The 20,136-nt window shown below is 44.6% G+C and overlaps 2 protein-coding genes across 3 annotated transcripts in view; both read right to left on the bottom strand.

Moving 5' to 3' along the window:
* LOC139456108 (uncharacterized) overlaps positions 1-20,136 on the bottom strand; it is a 67,014-nt gene that overhangs the window by 3,764 nt on the left and 43,114 nt on the right. For both annotated transcript variants that reach the window (XM_071237639.1, XM_071237640.1), the window contains exons 13-19: positions 12,909-13,024; positions 11,758-12,008; positions 10,571-11,403; positions 8,032-8,142; positions 6,874-6,991; positions 5,650-5,754; positions 4,461-4,661 (exon numbers count right to left, since the gene is read on the bottom strand). In XM_071237639.1, the coding sequence (XP_071093740.1) occupies positions 4,461-4,661; positions 5,650-5,754; positions 6,874-6,991; positions 8,032-8,142; positions 10,571-11,403; positions 11,758-12,008; positions 12,909-13,024 (1,735 nt within the window). The remainder of the gene's footprint in view (positions 1-4,460; positions 4,662-5,649; positions 5,755-6,873; positions 6,992-8,031; positions 8,143-10,570; positions 11,404-11,757; positions 12,009-12,908; positions 13,025-20,136) is intronic.
* On the bottom strand, positions 15,614-19,263 carry LOC139455241 (uncharacterized). Its single transcript, XM_071236787.1, has 4 exons — positions 19,215-19,263; positions 17,494-17,603; positions 16,886-17,189; positions 15,614-15,950 (listed from the first exon to the last, which is right to left on the bottom strand). The coding sequence occupies exons 1-4, from the start codon at positions 19,261-19,263 to the stop codon at positions 15,685-15,687; spliced, it is 729 nt and encodes a 242-aa protein (XP_071092888.1). The 3' UTR covers positions 15,614-15,684.

Raw genomic sequence — 20,136 nt, 5'->3', positions numbered from 1 at the left:
GATTGGTCATTAGGAGGGACATAGAAGGGACATAACTCGTAATAGACACTGGTGGCACAATGATCCAACCCAGAAATTCCAACCTCGTTCGGCCAGGGTGGTAACTGGACTTTTACAGTTACCTAACTCTCTTGCCTCGGGAAGATGGGTTCAAACTGCCTCCAGTCCTTATGGTCATCAACGAGTGGAAGATTATGGATCAAGTTTTACTGAGGGGATTTTTCAAAAAGAATTTGAAAACCTCCTGCAGTAAGTTGTCCACTTTGTCTTGTTACACAATGGGAATGTCTTGAGTGTTTTCTCATAATGAAGACAAAATGTTTTGCTGTTGTGGTCTGTGCCTGACAACCAGGAATATTTCCTCTGCAAGACTTCAGTTTAGAAATAAGATAAGATAAGATAAGATATATGGATGAACAACTGTTTATCACGGTGTATGTTCTAACATCGTTATCAAAACTAAACCTTACTGGTAATGATAATTTCATACAGACAATTTCACATAGGGCACTAATATCGGTGAGTTGATACAATACTTAAACCTGGTCTGAGCCTATATGATGGATTTAGGGTAATACAACGCGTGACCTGGTACATCATACACTGTAGGTCATTCCCCTCACCGATAGCTCCCTCAATTCACCAACCACACCCCTTGACTCGCTGACCACCTCCCTTGACTCACTGCCCACTCCCCTTGACTCACTGGTCACTCCCCTTGACTCACTGGTCACTCCCCTTGACTCACTGGTCACTCCCCTTGACTCACTGGTCACTCCCTTGACTCACTGGTCACTCCCCTTGACTCACTGGTCACTCCCCTTGACTCACTGGTCACTCCCCTTGACTCACTGCCCACTCCCCTTGACTCACTGCCCACTCCCCTTGACTCACTGCCCACTCCCCTTGACTCACTTGTCACTCCCCTTGACTCACTGGTCACTCCCCTTGACTCACTGGTCACTCCCCTTGACTCACTGGTCACTCCCCTTGACTCACTGCCCACTCCCCTTAACTCACTGGTCACTCCCCTTGACTCACTGCCCACTCCCCTTGACTCACTGCCCACTCCCCTTGACTCACTGCCCACTCCCCTTAACTCACTGGTCACTCCCTGTGACTCACTGGTCACTCCCTGTGACTCACTGCCCACTCCCCTTGACTCACTGCCCACTCCCCTTAACTCACTGGTCACTCCCTGTGACTCACTGGTCACTCCCCTTGACTCACTGCCCACTCCCCTTAACTCACTGGTCACTCCCCTTAACTCACTGGTCACTCCCTGTGACTCACTGGTCACTCCCCTTGACTCACTGCCCACTCCCCTTAACTCACTGGTCACTCCCTGTGACTCACTGGTCACTCCCCTTGACTCACTGCCCACTCCCCTTGACTCACTGGTCACTCCCCTTAACTCACTTGTCACTCCCCTTGACTCACTGCCCACTCCCCTTGACTCACTGGTCACTCCCCTTGACTCACTGCCCATTCCCCTTGACTCACTGCCCACTCCCCTTGACTCACTGGTCACTCCCCTTAACTCACTGGTCACTCCCCTTGACTCACTGCCCACTCCCCTTGACTCACAGGTCACTCCCCTTGACTCACTGCCCACTCCCCTTGACTCACTGGTCACTCCCCTTGACTCACTGCCCACTCCCCTTGACTCACTGCCCACTCCCCTTAACTCACTGGTCACTCCCTGTGACTCACTGGTCACTCCCCTTGACTCACTGCCCACTCCCCTTAACTCACTGGTCACTCCCCTTAACTCACTGGTCACTCCCTGTGACTCACTGGTCACTCCCCTTGACTCACTGCCCACTCCCCTTAACTCACTGGTCACTCCCTGTGACTCACTGGTCACTCCCCTTGACTCACTGCCCACTCCCCTTGACTCACTGGTCACTCCCCTTAACTCACTTGTCACTCCCCTTGACTCGCTGACCACCTCCCTTGACTCACTGCCCACTCCCCTTGACTCACTGGTCACTCCCCTTAACTCGCTGCCCACTCCCCATGACTCACTGGTCACTCCCCTTGACTCGCTGACCACCTCCCTTGACTCACTGCCCACTCCCCTTGACTCACTGGTCACTCCCCTTGACTCACTGCCCACTCCCCTTGACTCACTGCCCACTCCCCTTGACTCACTGGTCACTCCCCTTGACTCACTGCCCATTCCCCTTGACTCACTGCCCACTCCCCTTGACTCACTGGTCACTCCCCTTAACTCACTGGTCACTCCCCTTGACTCACTGCCCACTCCCCTTGACTCACTGCCCACTCCCCTTGACTCACTGGTCACTCCCCTTGACTCACTGCCCACTCCCCTTGACTCACTGGTCACTCCCCTTAAGTCACTTGTCACTCCCCTTGACTCACTGCCCACTCCCCTTGACTCACTGGTCACTCCCCTTGACTCACTGGTCACTCCCCTTGACTCACTGCCCACTCCCCTTGACTCACTGCCCACTCCCCTTGACTCACTGCCCACTCCCCTTGACTCACTGCCCACTCCCCTTAACTCACTGGTCACTCCCCTTGACTCACTGCCCACTCCCCTTGACTCACTGGTCACTCCCCTTGACTCACTGCCCACTCCCCTTGACTCACTGGTCACTCCCCTTGACTCACTGGTCACTCCCCTTAACTCACTTGCCACTCCCCTTGACTCACTGCCCACTCCCCTTGACTCACTGCCCACTCCCCTTGACTCACTGGTCACTCCCCTTGACTCACTGGTCATTCCCCTTGACTCACTGCCCACTCCCCTTGACTCACTGGTCACTCCCCTTGACTCACTGCCCACTCCCCTTAACTCACTGGTCACTCCCCTTAACTCGCTGCCCACTCCCCATGACTCACTGGTCACTCCCCTTGACTCGCTGACCACCTCCCTTGACTCACTGCCCACTCCCCTTGACTCACTGGTCACTCCCCTTGACTCACTGCCCACTCCCCTTGACTCACTGGTCACTCCCCTTGACTCACTGCCCACTCCCCTTGACTCACTGCCCACTCCCCTTGACTCACTGGTCACTCCCCTTAACTCACTTGTCACTCCCCTTGACTCGCTGACCACCTCCCTTGACTCACTGCCCACTCCCCTTGACTCACTGGTCACTCCCCTTAACTCGCTGCCCACTCCCCATGACTCACTGGTCACTCCCCTTGACTCGCTGACCACCTCCCTTGACTCACTGCCCACTCCCCTTGACTCACTGGTCACTCCCCTTGACTCACTGCCCACTCCCCTTGACTCACTGCCCACTCCCCTTGACTCACTGGTCACTCCCCTTGACTCACTGCCCATTCCCCTTGACTCACTGCCCACTCCCCTTGACTCACTGGTCACTCCCCTTAACTCACTGGTCACTCCCCTTGACTCACTGCCCACTCCCCTTGACTCACTGCCCACTCCCCTTGACTCACTGGTCACTCCCCTTGACTCACTGCCCACTCCCCTTGACTCACTGGTCACTCCCCTTAAGTCACTTGTCACTCCCCTTGACTCACTGCCCACTCCCCTTGACTCACTGGTCACTCCCCTTGACTCACTGGTCACTCCCCTTGACTCACTGCCCACTCCCCTTGACTCACTGCCCACTCCCCTTGACTCACTGCCCACTCCCCTTGACTCACTGCCCACTCCCCTTAACTCACTGGTCACTCCCCTTGACTCACTGCCCACTCCCCTTGACTCACTGGTCACTCCCCTTGACTCACTGCCCACTCCCCTTGACTCACTGGTCACTCCCCTTGACTCACTGGTCACTCCCCTTAACTCACTTGCCACTCCCCTTGACTCACTGCCCACTCCCCTTGACTCACTGCCCACTCCCCTTGACTCACTGGTCACTCCCCTTGACTCACTGGTCATTCCCCTTGACTCACTGCCCACTCCCCTTGACTCACAGGTCACTCCCCTTGACTCACTGCCCACTCCCCTTGACTCACTGGTCACTCCCCTTGACTCACTGCCCACTCCCCTTGACTCACTGGTCACTCCCCTTGACTCACTGGTCACTCCCCTTGACTCACTGGTCACTCCCCTTGACTCACTTGTCACTCCCCTTGACTCACTGCCCACTCCCCTTGACTCACTGGTCACTCCCCTTGACTCACTGGTCATTCCCCTTGACTCACTGCCCACTCCCCTTGACTCACAGGTCACTCCCCTTGACTCACTGCCCACTCCCCTTGACTCACTGGTCACTCCCCTTGACTCACTGGTCACTCCCCTTGACTCACTGGTCACTCCCCTTGACTCACTGCGCCATGACTCACTGCCCACTCCCCTTGACTCACAGGGTGCTGTTGTACAAAGCAATCGAAATGCTAGGGCGATCATAACTCCAGTACCATAACATAGACTTACTGACAGTCGTAGCGCTAAGGTTGTTTTGTAGAATGGCACTCAGGACACAGTAGCAGAAGACAGTGTTTTACATGGTTACCTGACTCGAGCTCCGACCACCTCCCTGATGGGGTAGCCATTCACCTGTCCCGTCTCCCCATACATGACCACCAGATTCACTCCACTGGTGATGTTGGCGCAGACCCCCCTCACGTTGTCTATCGGCATGTACACATCCTCGGTGGTGTTGCCGGGTGTCGTGCTGTTGTCAGTGGTAGTCTCATTCAGGATGGGAATGTCTCTAGGAGCGGAGGTCAAGACAGTTGATCATGTGGCTTCAGATCACAACAGTAAGGCAACACTGCTTCAACTTTTAGGTTTACACATCAACCAGCAATGGCTAAAGTATGAGGATACTTCAAACATTTTGTAGTTTTGTTTAAAAAATGATAACCCTTTATCAGAATTTTGACAGAGCAATTCGATTTTAGCTAAGGCTTAAAAATAAAAGAATTGGTTCTTAGGCAATGTTTTATGAAAATATAGTGCAGGCGAGCGGTGTCTTTTGTTGTTGTTGTTGTCCAAACTAGTATGTAACCAATAAACACTTGTGTACAATCAACCTGGGAAAGGGCCTCCTTACATAAATGTATTCCTTGATGAATAAGATACTGGAATACAGTATATGACTCTTGTTGGACTCGGAATATTTAAAGATTTTTAATTTATTTTTTTTAAATGGAAATAAAAACCAAACGTGCGACGAACTTGATAATGATGCGGGCGGTGCCTGAGAACCAAGACTATTTTTTTTAGCCTAAAAAGCATCACACATTACCAAATATGAAATAAAGGTTGGTCTGTGCTCCAAAACAGTGTCGGCATGACGAGGAAATGATGAAGAGACACAGATCACAGAAGAGCATGTGTGCAGTGCTGACAGGGCAAAGATAATGACTTATGTCAAATTTGTCTTTTGAACACTGACCAGAAGCGGATCCTGGCATGACTAAGGGACACAATTCACTGATATTGTTGTTCCCTCCCCATAACTGAAGTAAGTATGCTAGTACTTCCCCCAACTTCCTCAGACGCTGCCCATGGGGAGTCCAGCAACCTGTGTTGGTTGTACAGGATGACTTAGTCGATCAGGTAGTCAGTCTCGGTCACTTGGTTGCCTGTCATTGTTTCCTGACGGAAATTGTTGCTCACAACATCGATCACTGGATCATCTGGTACAGACTGCTGAGTGTGGCGTTAATTCAGACGCTGACTACACATGGACTCACCTGAGAACCGCCACCCACATTGTTGAATCAAAGGGGTCATTGTAACCTTGACGACCAATCCAGTCGGAGGGCATCAACACACTCAGATGATTCAGGACCAACTGTCTACAACACAAACACAGTGATGACAACAACAGACATAAAACTACAGTTAGACATCAATCAGGTTCAGCCGCTGTTTTGAAAAGCCACCAATGATTTGTTTGTTGTTTATCTATTTTCCAGTAATGGTAATGGTTTAGCTTTAAAATCCTTTCAATACATGATTGGTTGGTTGGCTGATTGGCTGGTTTGTTGTTTAACGCCGCAGTCAGCAATATTCCAGCTATATGTAAATAATCAAGTCTGGACCAGACAATCCATTGATTGATATCACGACCATCGATCCACCAAACTGGGATACAATGACATGCATCAACCAAATCAGCGAGCCTGACCACCTGATCCCCTTAGTTGCCTCTTACAACAAGCGTAGTCACCTTTTGCGGCAAGCATGGGTTGCTGAAGACCTATTCTACCCTGGATCTTCACGGGCCTTCAATACATGAACACACACAGTGCCATTTAGAAAGTGGTCAAATGTAACAGGCACCTAATTGCCAGCACACAAAGTTAGCGATCTAACCCACTCAGCCATCGAGGCTAGACTACCAGTTGTCGGACTCCATTTTGTTGAAGCCTTGGTGGCTGAGTGGGTTAGATCGCTAACTTTGTGTGCTGGCGATTAGGAGCCTCACTCCTAGGACTAGGATTTGTACTTTACAAAGAAAGTGTTATCCCAAATATAACATTTGTTACCTTTCAATACAGATGAGTTGTTGAAAATATAAAATCACAGTATCTAACATGAACCATTTGGTTGTTGATATTAACAGATCTATTGGTCAGATTGGTCAGCTATTGGTCAGATTGCAGAAGAACTTTCAGTGGGTTATGACATGGATGTGAGTATTACTTTGTTTGTTTGTTTGTTTGTTGTTTAACGCCGTTCTCAGCAATATTCCAGCTATATGACAGCAGTCTGTAAAATAATCGAGTCTGGGCCAGACAATCCAGTGATTGACATCATGAGCATCGACCCACACAATTGGGATCGATGGCATGTATCAACCAAGTCAGCGAGCCTGACCACCCGATCCTGTAAGTCGCCTTTTACGACAAGCATAGTCGCCTTTTACGGCAAGTATGGGTTGCTGAAGACCCCGGAATCTTCACGGGTCTTACTGGAGGTCTGTGCAGTTGTTGATGCGGTCGATGTTGAGCCTCAGGTTGCAGCTGGCCAGTATGTCCTCACCAAAGGTCAGAGCTCGTCGGGTCGCAGAGTAGCACAGACCATCGGCACCTGCAGGTGAAAGTGAATACTGATGATCTAAATACACTCTCTTCACAGAAGAATAGTGGTACTACATGCACCATGAGAAGTTCAACAATTTGAGAGTTGCAAAGGTTGCACTATGTTCGTCATGTCACAAATGTCACAGGAAGGGAGTGAATGAATGTTTAACTCTGCAGTCGATATGTTGTTACATGGCAGCATATTTTATTGTTGAACAATGATTGTAACTGTTACATTGTTTCTGTTGGGATTCGATAGACGGTCATTGCATTGGACAGTGATCAATCGTCAGGAAGGTAAACTTCTGGTCCTGTATATGCGGATGGTGATAGAATGTTACCGAAATTTTGGTAATGTTTTATGTGGTGAGGGCACAGTATGGAAATTTGCAGTAACTTGTTAGGCTGTATATATAGTGTGACAAGAGCTTGTTTAAGTATCTCTCACATGTTTCATCGCTTTGGAAGCAGCTTTCATGTGAGAATCGAACATCATCCCTGATTCCCTGCCTAGCCCATCTCGGAAGCTTGACCACTGTTGCCGCTGAGTGAATTTATACTATTAACACTGACTTTTGCTATCACCAGTGTATTCGTGTATTCCATACTGACCACTGCCATCATATTATATATTGCCACTTATTATTGTACTACCACTCTATTGTGTACTGCCATTATAATTGCTGTACAGTATATTTGCATTGATGTGTAAACTTAGTGAATTTTTTATATAATATATTTGTTGATTTTTGATTGTATACCACTTGTTGGTTGGTTGCTGGTTTCACACTAAGTTTTTTTATGTATAGATTTCTGGGTTAAACATATTGTTTCAATTTGGGAATCGACATGCAACAAGTAATTTTCATAAATCAAATCTGAACCACACAAACCGCCTCAGTGGTCTAGTGGGCTGAGTGTCATAACAAAGGATGTTAAAAATGGTACTTGTTGTTACCCTGCCTGGCACTTGCACACATTAACATGTGCACACTTGCAAGAGCAATGTGCTGGCTGTCCTCCAACCTTCCATACATTTATACGAACCTGTCTGAAACACGGACATCTGGCGGCTGCTGTTCCGGTCGACGAACGAGAAGGTGGACGAGGCATCATTGACTGGACACCCACTGGCCAACGGTTTACCATAGTCATAGCCTGGAAACACATCGATATCTGGGGTGAGTGAGTGAGTGAGTGAGTGAGTGAGTGAGTGAGTGAGTGAGTGAGTGTGTGGGTGGGTGAGTGAGTGAGTGAGTGAGTGTGTGTGTGAGTAAGTGTGTGTGGGGGTGAGTGAGTGAGTGAGTGAGTGAGTGGGTGGGTGGGTGAGTGAGTGAGTGAGTGAGTGAGTGAGTGAGTGAGTGAGTGAGTGAGTGGGTGGGTGGGTGGGTGAGTGAGTGAGTGGGTGGGATGGGTAAAGTGTAAAGCTAGGTGATGACAAGGAGTGAGTGAGTGAGTGAGTGAGTGAGTGAGTGGGTGAGTGAGTGAGTAAATGAGTGAGTGAGTGTGTGGGATGGGTAAAGTGTAAAGCTAGGTGATGACAAGGAGTGAGTGAGTGAGTGAGTGTGTGTGTGAGTGAGTGTGTGTGGGGGTGAGTGAGTGAGTGGGTGAGTGAGTGAGTAAATGAGTGAGTGAGTGTGTGGGATGGGTAAAGTGTAAAGCTAGGTGATGACAAGGAGTGAGTGAGTGAGTGAGTGAGTGAGTGAGTGGGTGAGTGAGTGAGTAAATGAGTGAGTGAGTGTGTGGGATGGGTAAAGTGTAAAGCTAGGTGATGACAAGGAGTGAGTGGGTGGGTGGGTGGGTGGGTGAGTGAGTGTGTGTGGGGGTGAGTGAGTGAGTGAGTGAGTGAGTGGGTGGGTGAGTGAGTGAGTGAGTGTGTGGGATGGGTAAAGTGTAAAGCTAGGTGATGACAAGGAGTGAGTGAGTGAGTGAGTGAGTGGGTGAGTGAGTGAGTAAATGAGTGAGTGAGTGTGTGGGATGGGTAAAGTGTAAAGCTAGGTGATGACAAGGAGTGAGTGAGTGAGTGAGTGTGTGTGTGAGTGAGTGTGTGTGGGGGTGAGTGAGTGAGTGGGTGAGTGAGTGAGTAAATGAGTGAGTGAGTGTGTGGGATGGGTAAAGTGTAAAGCTAGGTGATGACAAGGAGTGAGTGAGTGAGTGAGTGTGTGTGTGAGTGAGTGTGTGTGGGGGTGAGTGAGTGAGTGGGTGAGTGAGTGAGTAAATGAGTGAGTGAGTGTGTGGGATGGGTAAAGTGTAAAGCTAGGTGATGACAAGGAGTGAGTGAGTGAGTGAGTGTGTGTGTGAGTAAGTGTGTGTGGGGGTGAGTGAGTGAGTGAGTGAGTGAGTGAGTGGGTGGGTGGGTGAGTGAGTGAGTGTGTGGGATGGGTAAAGTGTAAAGCTAGGTGATGACAAGGAGTGAGTGAGTGAGTGAGTGAGTGAGTGAGTGAGTGGGTGGGTGGGTGGGTGAGTGAGTGAGTGAGTGGGATGGGTAAAGTGTAAAGCTAGGTGATGACAAGGAGTGAGTGAGTGAGTGAGTGTGTGTGTGAGTAAGTGTGTGTGGGGGTGAGTGAGTGAGTGAGTGAGTGAGTGAGTGAGTGGGTGGGTGGGTGAGTGAGTGAGTGGGTGGGATGGGTAAAGTGTAAAGCTAGGTGATGACAAGGAGTGAGTGAGTGAGTGAGTGAGTGAGTGGGTGGGTGAGTGAGTGAGTAAATGAGTGAGTGAGTGTGTGGGATGGGTAAAGTGTAAAGCTAGGTGATGACAAGGAGTGAGTGGGTGGGTGGGTGGGTGGGTGGGTGGGTGAGTGAGTGAGTGAGTGAGTGAGTGAGTGAGTGTGTGTGTGAGTAAGTGTGTGTGGGGGTGAGTGAGTGAGTGAGTGAGTGAGTGAGTGGGTGGGTGAGTGAGTAAATGAGTGAGTGAGTGTGTGGGATGGGTAAAGTGTAAAGCTAGGTGATGACAAGGAGTGAGTGGGTGGGTGGGTGGGTGGGTGGGTGGGTGAGTGAGTGAGTGAGTGAGTGAGTGAGTGAGTGAGTGAGTGAGTGAGTGGGAAGGGTAAAGTGTAAAGCTAGGTAATGACAAGGAGTGAGTATGGTTTTTTGCCACTTTTAGCAATATTCCAGTAATATCCCGGAGGGAGACACCAGAAATGGGCTTCACACATTGTACCCATGTCGTGAATCAAACCCGGGTCTTCGGTGTGATGAGAGAATGCTTTAACCACTAGGCTACCCGACCGCCCCAATGACAAGGAACATGAGACGAAACCGATGCACAGCAACATCCAACTGAACAGTACCATACAATATTGTATTGTCATCCGTGTTTTATATTACAAATTTATATAAATTTGCACACTACATGGTCTTTAAACTTGTACTGCCTACTAATAGATTTCAAATGAATTCCACAATTAAGTCATTAGTATTGGTGTCTTAAATATAGGAGAAGTGACAGTAGAAATAATTTCAACTTTTGTTTTCAGCTGCTACAAATTTGACCATTCATGCAATCGTGAATTCAGTGTATCGTTTCAGTTTAAACTATCAGCATACAATATCAGTACCTGCCGACAATATTTTGTCTAAAATATCACCTGGTTTTCCAGATCGGTCAAAGGCCTCTGTTTGGTTTTCGTAGTTGTCGGTGCTATTACTCTGGAAGGACATCTGATGTTCAAACTTCACATCAAAACTCTGCGTCAAACTAGGCGGGTTGACGCCTAACGTAATCGGTGCCAAAATCACAGTGGCATTCAGATTAACAATCCGCTGACCCGTCCAGGTGAAAATGTAGCGAACATCCACCACAACATCATTACAAGCAACTGCTCCGAGCGACGGTACTGGTGGTCGAGTGTACCCATCATCCCATGCACAACGTGGAGGAAGTGATGTCACGATCTCCTGATCCACGTTATATTGTAAACAGGCAGGGTCCCCACATGGCAAGGTACAGTTTTCTGTGTCAAGTTCTCGCCGAAAGGTCCATGACGCTGTTGGCTGTACTGCATCACTGTATCGTACTGATGATTTCACGTAACTCGCGTCAGTAGTGGCACAGTAATAATTGACGTACGTATTGGCTATTGGGATATTAGTACTAGATCCACCGTAGTTCTCAAGAATCCGGTACGCCTCGGGACACGGGGGATGAGACGTGGAGGTCATCTCAGCGTATATCCTGGCACTGAGCATGGAGTCGGGTCCGCACATGTTGCGGACGTTGTCATGCACGCAGTCGGATGATCTGTCCTGCTGGAAGCGGACAGGCACGACGTTGAGACACGCTCCACCCATGGACCTCGCCGGCAGAGTCAACACCCCTCTAGAGGAGGAGGGGACGTCATCCCTGCGGGTCCGGATGCTGGCTCCCTCCTTGTATCCCACCAGGCCAGAGTTGGGGTCACTGAAGCGACGTTCTGTCTCCCTGCAACAAGCAAGGTGTTGATGTTAGTGACCCTGCCCAACCGCCAGATCTAATTTAATATCAAGCAACAAGCTACATACAGTCAAACCTCATTGTGTCGATTTCATGGAGATTCATTAAGTTATCCGGGGTTCAGACAACAACAAAGTGAATTTCCCCAAGCCAAACATGTTATGAGAGTATATTACATGTAAACTGATTTCGTACCACCTGTCAACGTCGATAACCATATTGTAAATACTTCGTACTTGGCTTCGATAGTCTTCACTTTTGATCCCCTCTTTTGAGGTGTAGTAAAATCTGATCTACTAATCTAGCATGCCCTCCAATCACTACAGGATTCTATCGCTGTACCTGTAGGAGTATCTGACGGTCTGCGCCGACAGCCGGGTGTTAAAGGCTGTGTCGGTCTTCACGGCGCCAGTGTTGCCATGGAACAGCCCCAGTAGGGCATTAGTCTCAAACTCCACACACAGCAGTGGGAACCAGTCCTCCTTGAAGGTATGGTTGGAGTAGCAGCTGCGGAATGGTGTCGTAGAGCCCTGGCCACCGTACGGACCGGGCAGACAGTAGCTGAAAGTCTTTCTCTTGTCAGCTGTGCAGTCCTGTAGGGCAAAACGACATTAATGGTAGGGGGAAACAATACAGCAAGGTCATACGATACATATCAAGATACATAGATCACAATACAATACAATACAATACAATACACGACATGCATATTTACGTCACATCGCATGGAAATTTATTGACAATAAATATTTTAGAGCAGGCTCAAAGGAAAACCTAGCTGTACACACATGGTAAGTAGTGAACTTAAAACATTAATTACAACACATTTTCCGATATCTGATTAACAAAAACATTAGGAATCATTAAACAAGTAGTGAGTAATATATTTCAGCAAGTGTATCATCCCATATCGATACAGAAACAAACGTATTACGTATTGTACTGTCGCATGAAAACCCAAAATGCACCAGCGCACCAATGTTTTGTTTCACGTTCACCCGTAATTAATGGACCAATCTTAGGCGCCATATCTAATTACTTCTATAATAACATACACGGAACAAATATAAAAATAAAAAAAATTGTCTGAATCTGTTAACTAATGGGAAAAACACTAATAATTGTGATGGTTAGTAACACTTTGACTTTAATATTAAAATTATTATCTTCAATTTCTTTATTTCAGTCTGTAAAGTCAGTTAACACAATGGCCTGGTGATGCTGGGATGTGTTCGGGTGATTTGTTTTTTAAAAGCCGGAAACTTTGTTCATGTTTCCAGCTAGGAACAAAAGAAAAATGCAGAAATGCATAGTGTGAGATAGGATGAGTTTAAAAATTTGATATTATGAGCCTCAACCCACTTCATCAGGGTACGCGGACACCCAGTCAACCTGACCACCCAATTTGTTTAGTTGCATCGTGTGACAAGGTTGCTGGGGCCTTACCCAGAATCCCCACTGAGAAAATAGAGGATGGTGGACAGCGGACTTACAGCATCGCAGCAGCAGTTGATGTCACAGACGGAGTAGGACAGGTCACAGGGACACGGCGCCACCTCCACGAAGCCGGGGTTCTGTAACACCCTCTCCGAGCCCAGGTCACCCGATGCTGGAAACACGTCATTAGTAATCTACAATCACTCTCCCACCCATCAACATTAATAATAAAACTCCATTTGTAATGTGTCAATTGAATTCTCATGGAGCTACATAATAATTACTCTGATCATTGGATCAGTCTGCAAATTTAATTCTCAGCTCCCTGGGGAGTATACAAGAGGTTTTGAAGCACTAGAAGGATCAAAGTCACATTACAATCTCTCCTACCGAGTACCAATTCACTGCTGGCTGAACAGAGACATGTAAAATGGGGTTCAGTGTACAGGACTGAAGCCCTAGATACTCTCTGCTGTCAAGCTGGCGAACACAGTCATTCATCCACCAACTCTCTGCAGCCAACCTTGCTTAACTTTGTCTGATATGCATCTTCCCTAGGCAACGTTAACTAACTTTGAAAGTCCCGTTTCCACCCTTGCTGAACTAGGCTGGAATTCCTGGTCATGATCGTAGTGCCACCAGTGGCTATTACGAGTTATGTCCCTTTATTGCCTCTCCTATGGACAAATCAGATTCCACCTCTCATATCAGTTGCATTTGCTTCAAACAAAATGGTGGAGCCCAGTTAAGACGATCTGATCAATAATCAAGATCTATATTGTGTTAAAATGGGTCTTACATCGCAAAGTGCATCAAATCACGTGAGCACCTTGATTAAAAACATGACAAGATTTGGAAAATATCAGTTGACACAACGTTGATGGTACACATGCTTTGCAAATCAACCGAAATCTGCACAGCAGTTTAAGAATCGGATGTTTAGTTCATTACGCGATTTTGATCGGACTATTCATAGACTCGTTAGTCCAGCCAAAATCTAACTCCATAATACCAGCCTAGTTCAGCAAGGGTGGAGACAGGACTTTTATAGTCAGTTAACTCTCTTGCCTCTGGAAGATGCCTTATTTGTGACTTGTGTACATTACTTGACTTGAAATAGCAACATTTTGGAATATGACTTCAGCAAAGGCAGCCATTAGGGCAACAGAAACACAGGACACCAGACTGAATGCCTCATTCTAACCATGTTAGGTAACAGAATAAGACCAAGAAATAATAGTATGTCATTACAGGACATGAGGGCACATACTTATCACAGCAAAAAAAATGCAGTTTCCGGTATCCGGATACCTTCCGGATACCACCGGACACTTACCCAAAACGCGTCCAGGGATCCGGTGGCAGATACCTTGCCGGATACCAGATCCATGGTATCCGGCATGGACACCTCAGCGGAAAGCATGCCTCATGGAATCCGGGTATCCGGCACCGGATACCTCACCGGATACCTCAATCTGGGTGTCCAAGTATCCGGCACCGGATACCTCACCGGATACCTCAATCTCAGTGTCCAAGAATCCGGCACCAGATACCTCACCGGATACCTCAATCTGGGTGTTCAAGGATCCGGCACCAGATACCTCACTGGATACTATAATATGGGTGTCCAAGTATCCGGCACCGGATACCACTGGATTCCTAATTCTGAGTATCCACTTATCTGGCACCAGATACCTAACTTGACGTCGAGACATTTTTGCAAGAAACATTCCCCAAACCAACAAGTTTAACATATGGGTGTCCAAGTATCCGGCACCGGATACCACTGGATACCTCATTTTGAGTATCCAAGGATCCGGCAACGGATACCTTGCTTGACGTCGAGACATTTTTGCAAGAAATGTTCCCAAAACCAACAAGTTTAACATTTGGTAGAAAATGCTCTCATATTTGCCCTTTCATAGTTACATTTACTTCATGAACAATGATATATTCACAAAATACTGATTGCAATCAAGGTGTTATCACAATGCCTCCTCTACCATTATGTCACTACTATGTGTGTCACATCAATGTTCATCTATCACTTCACTGAATGCATATGACCTCACAATCCAATAACATCACAGATCTTTGCCACTACAGCTTTCTGGCTGTATTTGACTTTGAACATACTTTTTATAGAAATAGTTTCAAGTGGGAGAAATAGAATATTCTTCAAGAAATGTACAAATATTCAAGTTAAGCCTCAGATATTTTGCTTTTGTTGCATGTTGATACATATAATCTCAGAAGACACTCAGGTCAGGTTATCTATATATCGCAATATTCTGTGATCATTGTACTTAAACTATAACTAAACTACTGGAAAATATAACTCCTGTTTCACAATGCATTCAAAGTGTTATGATCATACATCATGTAAGGAAATATGCACTTGCGGGTATAATTCCATTCCAAGTATATACCAATAAAATACCAACACCATATTACTATGTACTCATGTTTTTTAAACTCAAATGACTCAGTAAAAAAGGTTGGTGTTATTTACTGAACTGATTTATCCATATTTTGTCAGTTAATGAGCAAACACCTTTAAGAGGTACATTACAACGTAAAACAAGGACATTCCTTGAGAAGACAATGAAAGATCCATTTTACAAACAACCACAACATTATTGCAACATTAACAATTTATTTATATTGAAAACATTTCAATTCCTGATGCTTGAAAATAATGTACATGTATATACAAATAATATATCATTGATGAGGGCTTGACAAGATAAAGCCAATGAAAAAAGTATGGATATTGATGGATATTGTGTATGGATGATGGTCAAACAGAGTCAAACAGAGAGTCACACGGAACTAAAAGGATCTCCTCCTCTTCGACTTGTGCACTGGGGAAAGGTCGCAGAATAGTCTTGGTGTTGGTGTTGATAGGGGTGTTGATGGGGGTGAAGATGAAGATGTTGAGGAAGGGGTTGACGGTGTATCTGGTTGGCAAGATGTGTCAGAAGGAGTGGAGAAGAATGTGGCAGAGGATGCTGTGGCTCGAGAGGATGTGGATGGAGTGGATGGAGGTGATGACTCAGGGGTTGATGGGATTCTCCTCCTTGATATCAGGTTGTTGCCTGCAAAACAATGAAAAACGTTAATAAAAACAAAAATAGCTTCAAAGAAAATATTACAGGAAGGAAATCTATACTCCCTTGAACTGATTCCAGACATGAATATTACTATGATTCACCTTCAAGTATATAATGAATAAAACAAGGCAAAAGGTGAGCAGGACTCCTAACCCATGACTAAAATAGTGGCATTATCCAATATATCCTTGCCCATTTAGGTCAAGTTTATAACTATTATCTACCACAATCCATTAAGGTATGAAATTCGCACCTCTTCAGTTGCACAGATAAGATCAGCAAAACATGTATTTTGTTTAAAATTTCTTGAAATAAAAATTGCATGGTACTGCAATTTTGCGTAAAGTATGAAAACAATCTATGCAGAAATTCTCAATGAAGCAGTTGCAGTAGGCTCCCCAGGGAGTAAAGATCATCATAAGGTAAATATGGTATGAGGTGATTGTGTCTCGACCAGGGGTACACCAAAAAGCGCCTTGGGCATATAAATCATAAGGGTATGTGGATATGTGTCATAATATGATATGTTTTTTTTAAAATCAACAATGTACCTGTCCTAATGGCATAAAAATTGTTGGAAAAGAATCCATGAATTAGTTTTCGCAAAAAATGGTCAAATAAAAATAAGTCCCAAACATGAATAAGGCACTATTGTTTTCAGAATTGTTCCCTGAATTTAAAAAAGTAGCCATGCATTAGTTTTTGAGTTACAGGCCGCACTAAAGGTGTCCTCTGAAGGACGGACAGAATACACTGGTATAACTACATACAACCGCACTGTTAAGTCGTACCTATAACTCCCAGGCATGTCACAGTAATTGAATGTCAACATAAAGACTGAATGATGCACATGTTTGTGAGACAGAAAACAGAATGCAGATAATCCACATGCCATGTATAATGTCCAATAATGCAAGTACCTCTTTGTTCCTTGTACCTTCCCCGAATGGCCCATTCCGGCACCCGGCCAGATGGACTGTCTCTGAGCATCTTGGATGGGTGGTCCTGACGCATGTCTTTTCCCCTGATGATGTCCAGCTCTTCTTTAATATCTGTCATCATGGGGGATTCCCAGACCAGAGGCAGCACAAGTTTGATTGTTTCATCGTCCTCATCAGAAACGTCTGGAGACGTACACTCCCTTGTCAGGATCCCCTTTGCCCTGCGCCTCCAATCGTCAGGTCTCTTACTCTTCTCTAGAGCCTTGACTCTGTCCTTAAGCTTCTGTATTGAAAATGAAATAGCTCTTACTCATACACACCATTGCTCACATCATCCCTGCAAAAAGTTAGCAAGGCAAGACAGCAACAGAGATAACATACATTAAAAGACACTTTGGGTGCATAACTTTACTATAACAGCACCATACATATTCCATGAGACATTTAATAATACAGTGGGTCAGGCTCATTGCACTTACATTAATATATTATTCCTGAGCACTTCTAAATGTCTGAAACAAACACTGTATATTTGGAAAGACATGGCCACGATATTATAAATACCTGATTCTGATATTTAAACTTACACTTGTTCTTCTCTTGTTTCTTCTGTTATTTATCCTATGTTGTTCTTTCTGGCCAGTGATTTGTCGGTGATTGTCGTCCCTCTTATTTTTCCAAACTTGTTTGAACGCCTCTGGAAAACAAACAGGTAATTTACACATGGTCACGAAGGTCATAACATTTCATCCCATATTTGGGCCACTTATCAAATAAACCTTTTCAAATTGAGTTCATCACATCATAGCACATGTCTAAATATTTAATTTAATTTAGAATACAAATTAAGAATTAAGAACCCCCTTATCATAATTAGGTAGCTGATAACTTACCCTGATCATGCAAAGAGATAATATTTTATTGTTTGTTTAGTTTAGAATCAGTTTACTATAATGCTAAGTTCTTCCAAGTATACCAAGCATTGCCTTGTTATGAAAAGGTTCTTCATATCAATTTGACAATGAAAATGTTTTGTAATGTATATGGCAAAAAAATAAAACTACTAAATGCAATATGAGAAATTGATAATGTAACTGAATCAAATGTTAAAAATGAAAGTATGAAATGTAAACCACTGCAATCAGATAAATGACGTTCCATGATTGTCAATTAATCAGGAAAATATATTCATTTTTCATCATAGTCACATCGATAAATTCAGAACTACAGGCAATATAGCAGATATCATCTTTAAGAAACAGTTGCTTAATGAAACTACAAGTTATATATAACTTTAGCTTTCTTACACAAATTACTTTCAAATAAGTTAAATGCCAATAAGATTTAAATAATATGTATCTTAACTAGAAAGTTTCCTTGGAAAGGTGTATAAAGATTGTTAAAACATTCCTATAAATCATTATTATTTGGATGTTTGAAAGAAGGCAAAATTTGGTTAGTATTTTCACAAACACTTGTAACTTTGTCATTTCCCACACTGCATCATTCTATGATGTCACAACAGGGATCAAGGTATTATTTAGAAGTTAAACCTCAGTAAGCTATGTCTACTTTTTATTTGTTCATGTGTTAGGCACTTAGTGGTCGGGTCGCCTAGTGGTTAAAGCTTTCGCTTGTCATGACGAAATCCTTGGTTAAATTCCTGACAATGTGTGGTCCATTTCTGGTGTCCCCAGCTGTGATATAGCTAGAATGTTGCAAAAAGCGGCATAAAACCATACTCACTCCTCTCCTTAATGCTTAATAAAAAAAGATCCTTTGGCAACACCAGAACTTTTAAAATCTCCCTTAATTGTCAGCAATGCTTGGTCAAGTTGAATGAAAGTATTGACATTACGAAATCATTGGTACTTCAAATTTTATAAACAAAATCCAACACAGATTATTATATTGACTTACAACTATTGTAGTGCAGGGATTGGAAACAAGTCCCCCTTCCTTTAATTGATCCTTGTGCTACAACCCAACATTCCTCAAGGGGCTAATCAGAAATGAAACATGTCACACTACATAATTGGCTATATATATTGAATTCCCTCTACTTAAGGGGCGGCCGGGTAGCCTAGTGGTGAAAGCATTCACGCCAAAGACCTGGGTTCAATTCCTGACATGAGTTCCATGTGTGAAGCCCCCCCCTCCCGTAATAATGCAGTAATGCTAAAAGTGACGTAAAACACTCACTTCGCTATTTAATGACACAAACACCTTTGGCAAAATTTGCATTCAACCCAAGTAGTTCCCCTTGTAATGCAGGGCTATTAACTGAATGACTTTCACTGATACTTACCACTCAATGTCTCAATGTTAGCCCATGGCTTCCCAGAATAGTTCAGCATGATCTCGCGAACCACCCGGTCTTTAGCTCCCTGAACTTTGCAATCATCAAAGCTGGAAAAAGAAAAGTTGTAGTATCCACCTTTAGCATCATTAGTATTCTTGTGGGTAAAACTACTAAGTCAAACCAAAGTATGTAGAAAATTCTGGCCAGGCCCTGATGTTTTGGAAAGACATTTTCATAAAAACTAGTTCTATGGATCCAACAACCAAAACAAGGTTTTATTTAATCATACTGATGCGACATGATGTAAAGTTACATTAAAAATTAATGTTGTTATGACCTTTCTATAAAATATGTTTTACAATTTTAATTTATTGCACAGCATCTGATAGATGTAGTTAAGGATATTTTAGGCAGACAGTACAAAGTAATTCATAGTCCCTGCCATCCACATTCATCTTCGCCAATAACAGTGATAATAAATATACTACATTTCTTTAAAACTTCCGTTTATTTCATTATTTCAAGCATGTCATGGATATAATTATGTTACGATGGAGTGGCGTGGTATACATCGTTATTATTTTAAATAAAATTTAAGTTAGAAATTATCTTGCGTACTGTATAAGTGTATTTTGAGTCTAACCTTTTGAAAATACACAGCTGTCTATTTTAAAAACACGCCATCATAATTTGTAATGGTTATTATTATTTCCAATATTTATAGTAAAGCTGCAACGAAAATGAAACGATATTGGAATATGTTATTCCTGATAAAATAATAGTTTGAGGTACATTTCTGTCGCTTATTTGCGTCAATATTTGCAGAAGGTTTATTATTTGATTATTGTTAGACGAATCACCGGTAGATACGAGTGTACAGCTGATCGCTGTTTCCGGCTGGCTAAGTTTGCAGATTTAATTGGCTAGG

Source organism: Haliotis cracherodii, unplaced genomic scaffold (assembly GCF_022045235.1).
Source record: "Haliotis cracherodii isolate W230 unplaced genomic scaffold, xgHalCrac1.p SCAF_11, whole genome shotgun sequence".
Classification (NCBI taxonomy): Eukaryota; Metazoa; Mollusca; class Gastropoda; order Lepetellida; family Haliotidae; genus Haliotis; species Haliotis cracherodii.
The sequence above is the reverse complement of the archived record's forward strand: the minus strand, read 5'-3'. Positions and strand labels throughout refer to the sequence as shown.

Bases quoted from the DNA above. Each gene is read 5' to 3' on its own strand.
- LOC139455241 (XM_071236787.1), bottom strand. From the start codon at position 19,263: ATGCTGAACTATTCTGGGAAGCCATGGGCTAACATTGAGACATTGAGT. The intron at 17,190-17,493 runs GTAAGTTTAAAT...TTTTCAATACAG, and splicing joins GAAACAAGAGAAGAACAAGT to AAGCTTAAGGACAGAGTCAA. The intron at 15,951-16,885 runs GTACTTGCATTA...ATTGTTTTGCAG, and splicing joins AAGGTACAAGGAACAAAGAG to GCAACAACCTGATATCAAGG.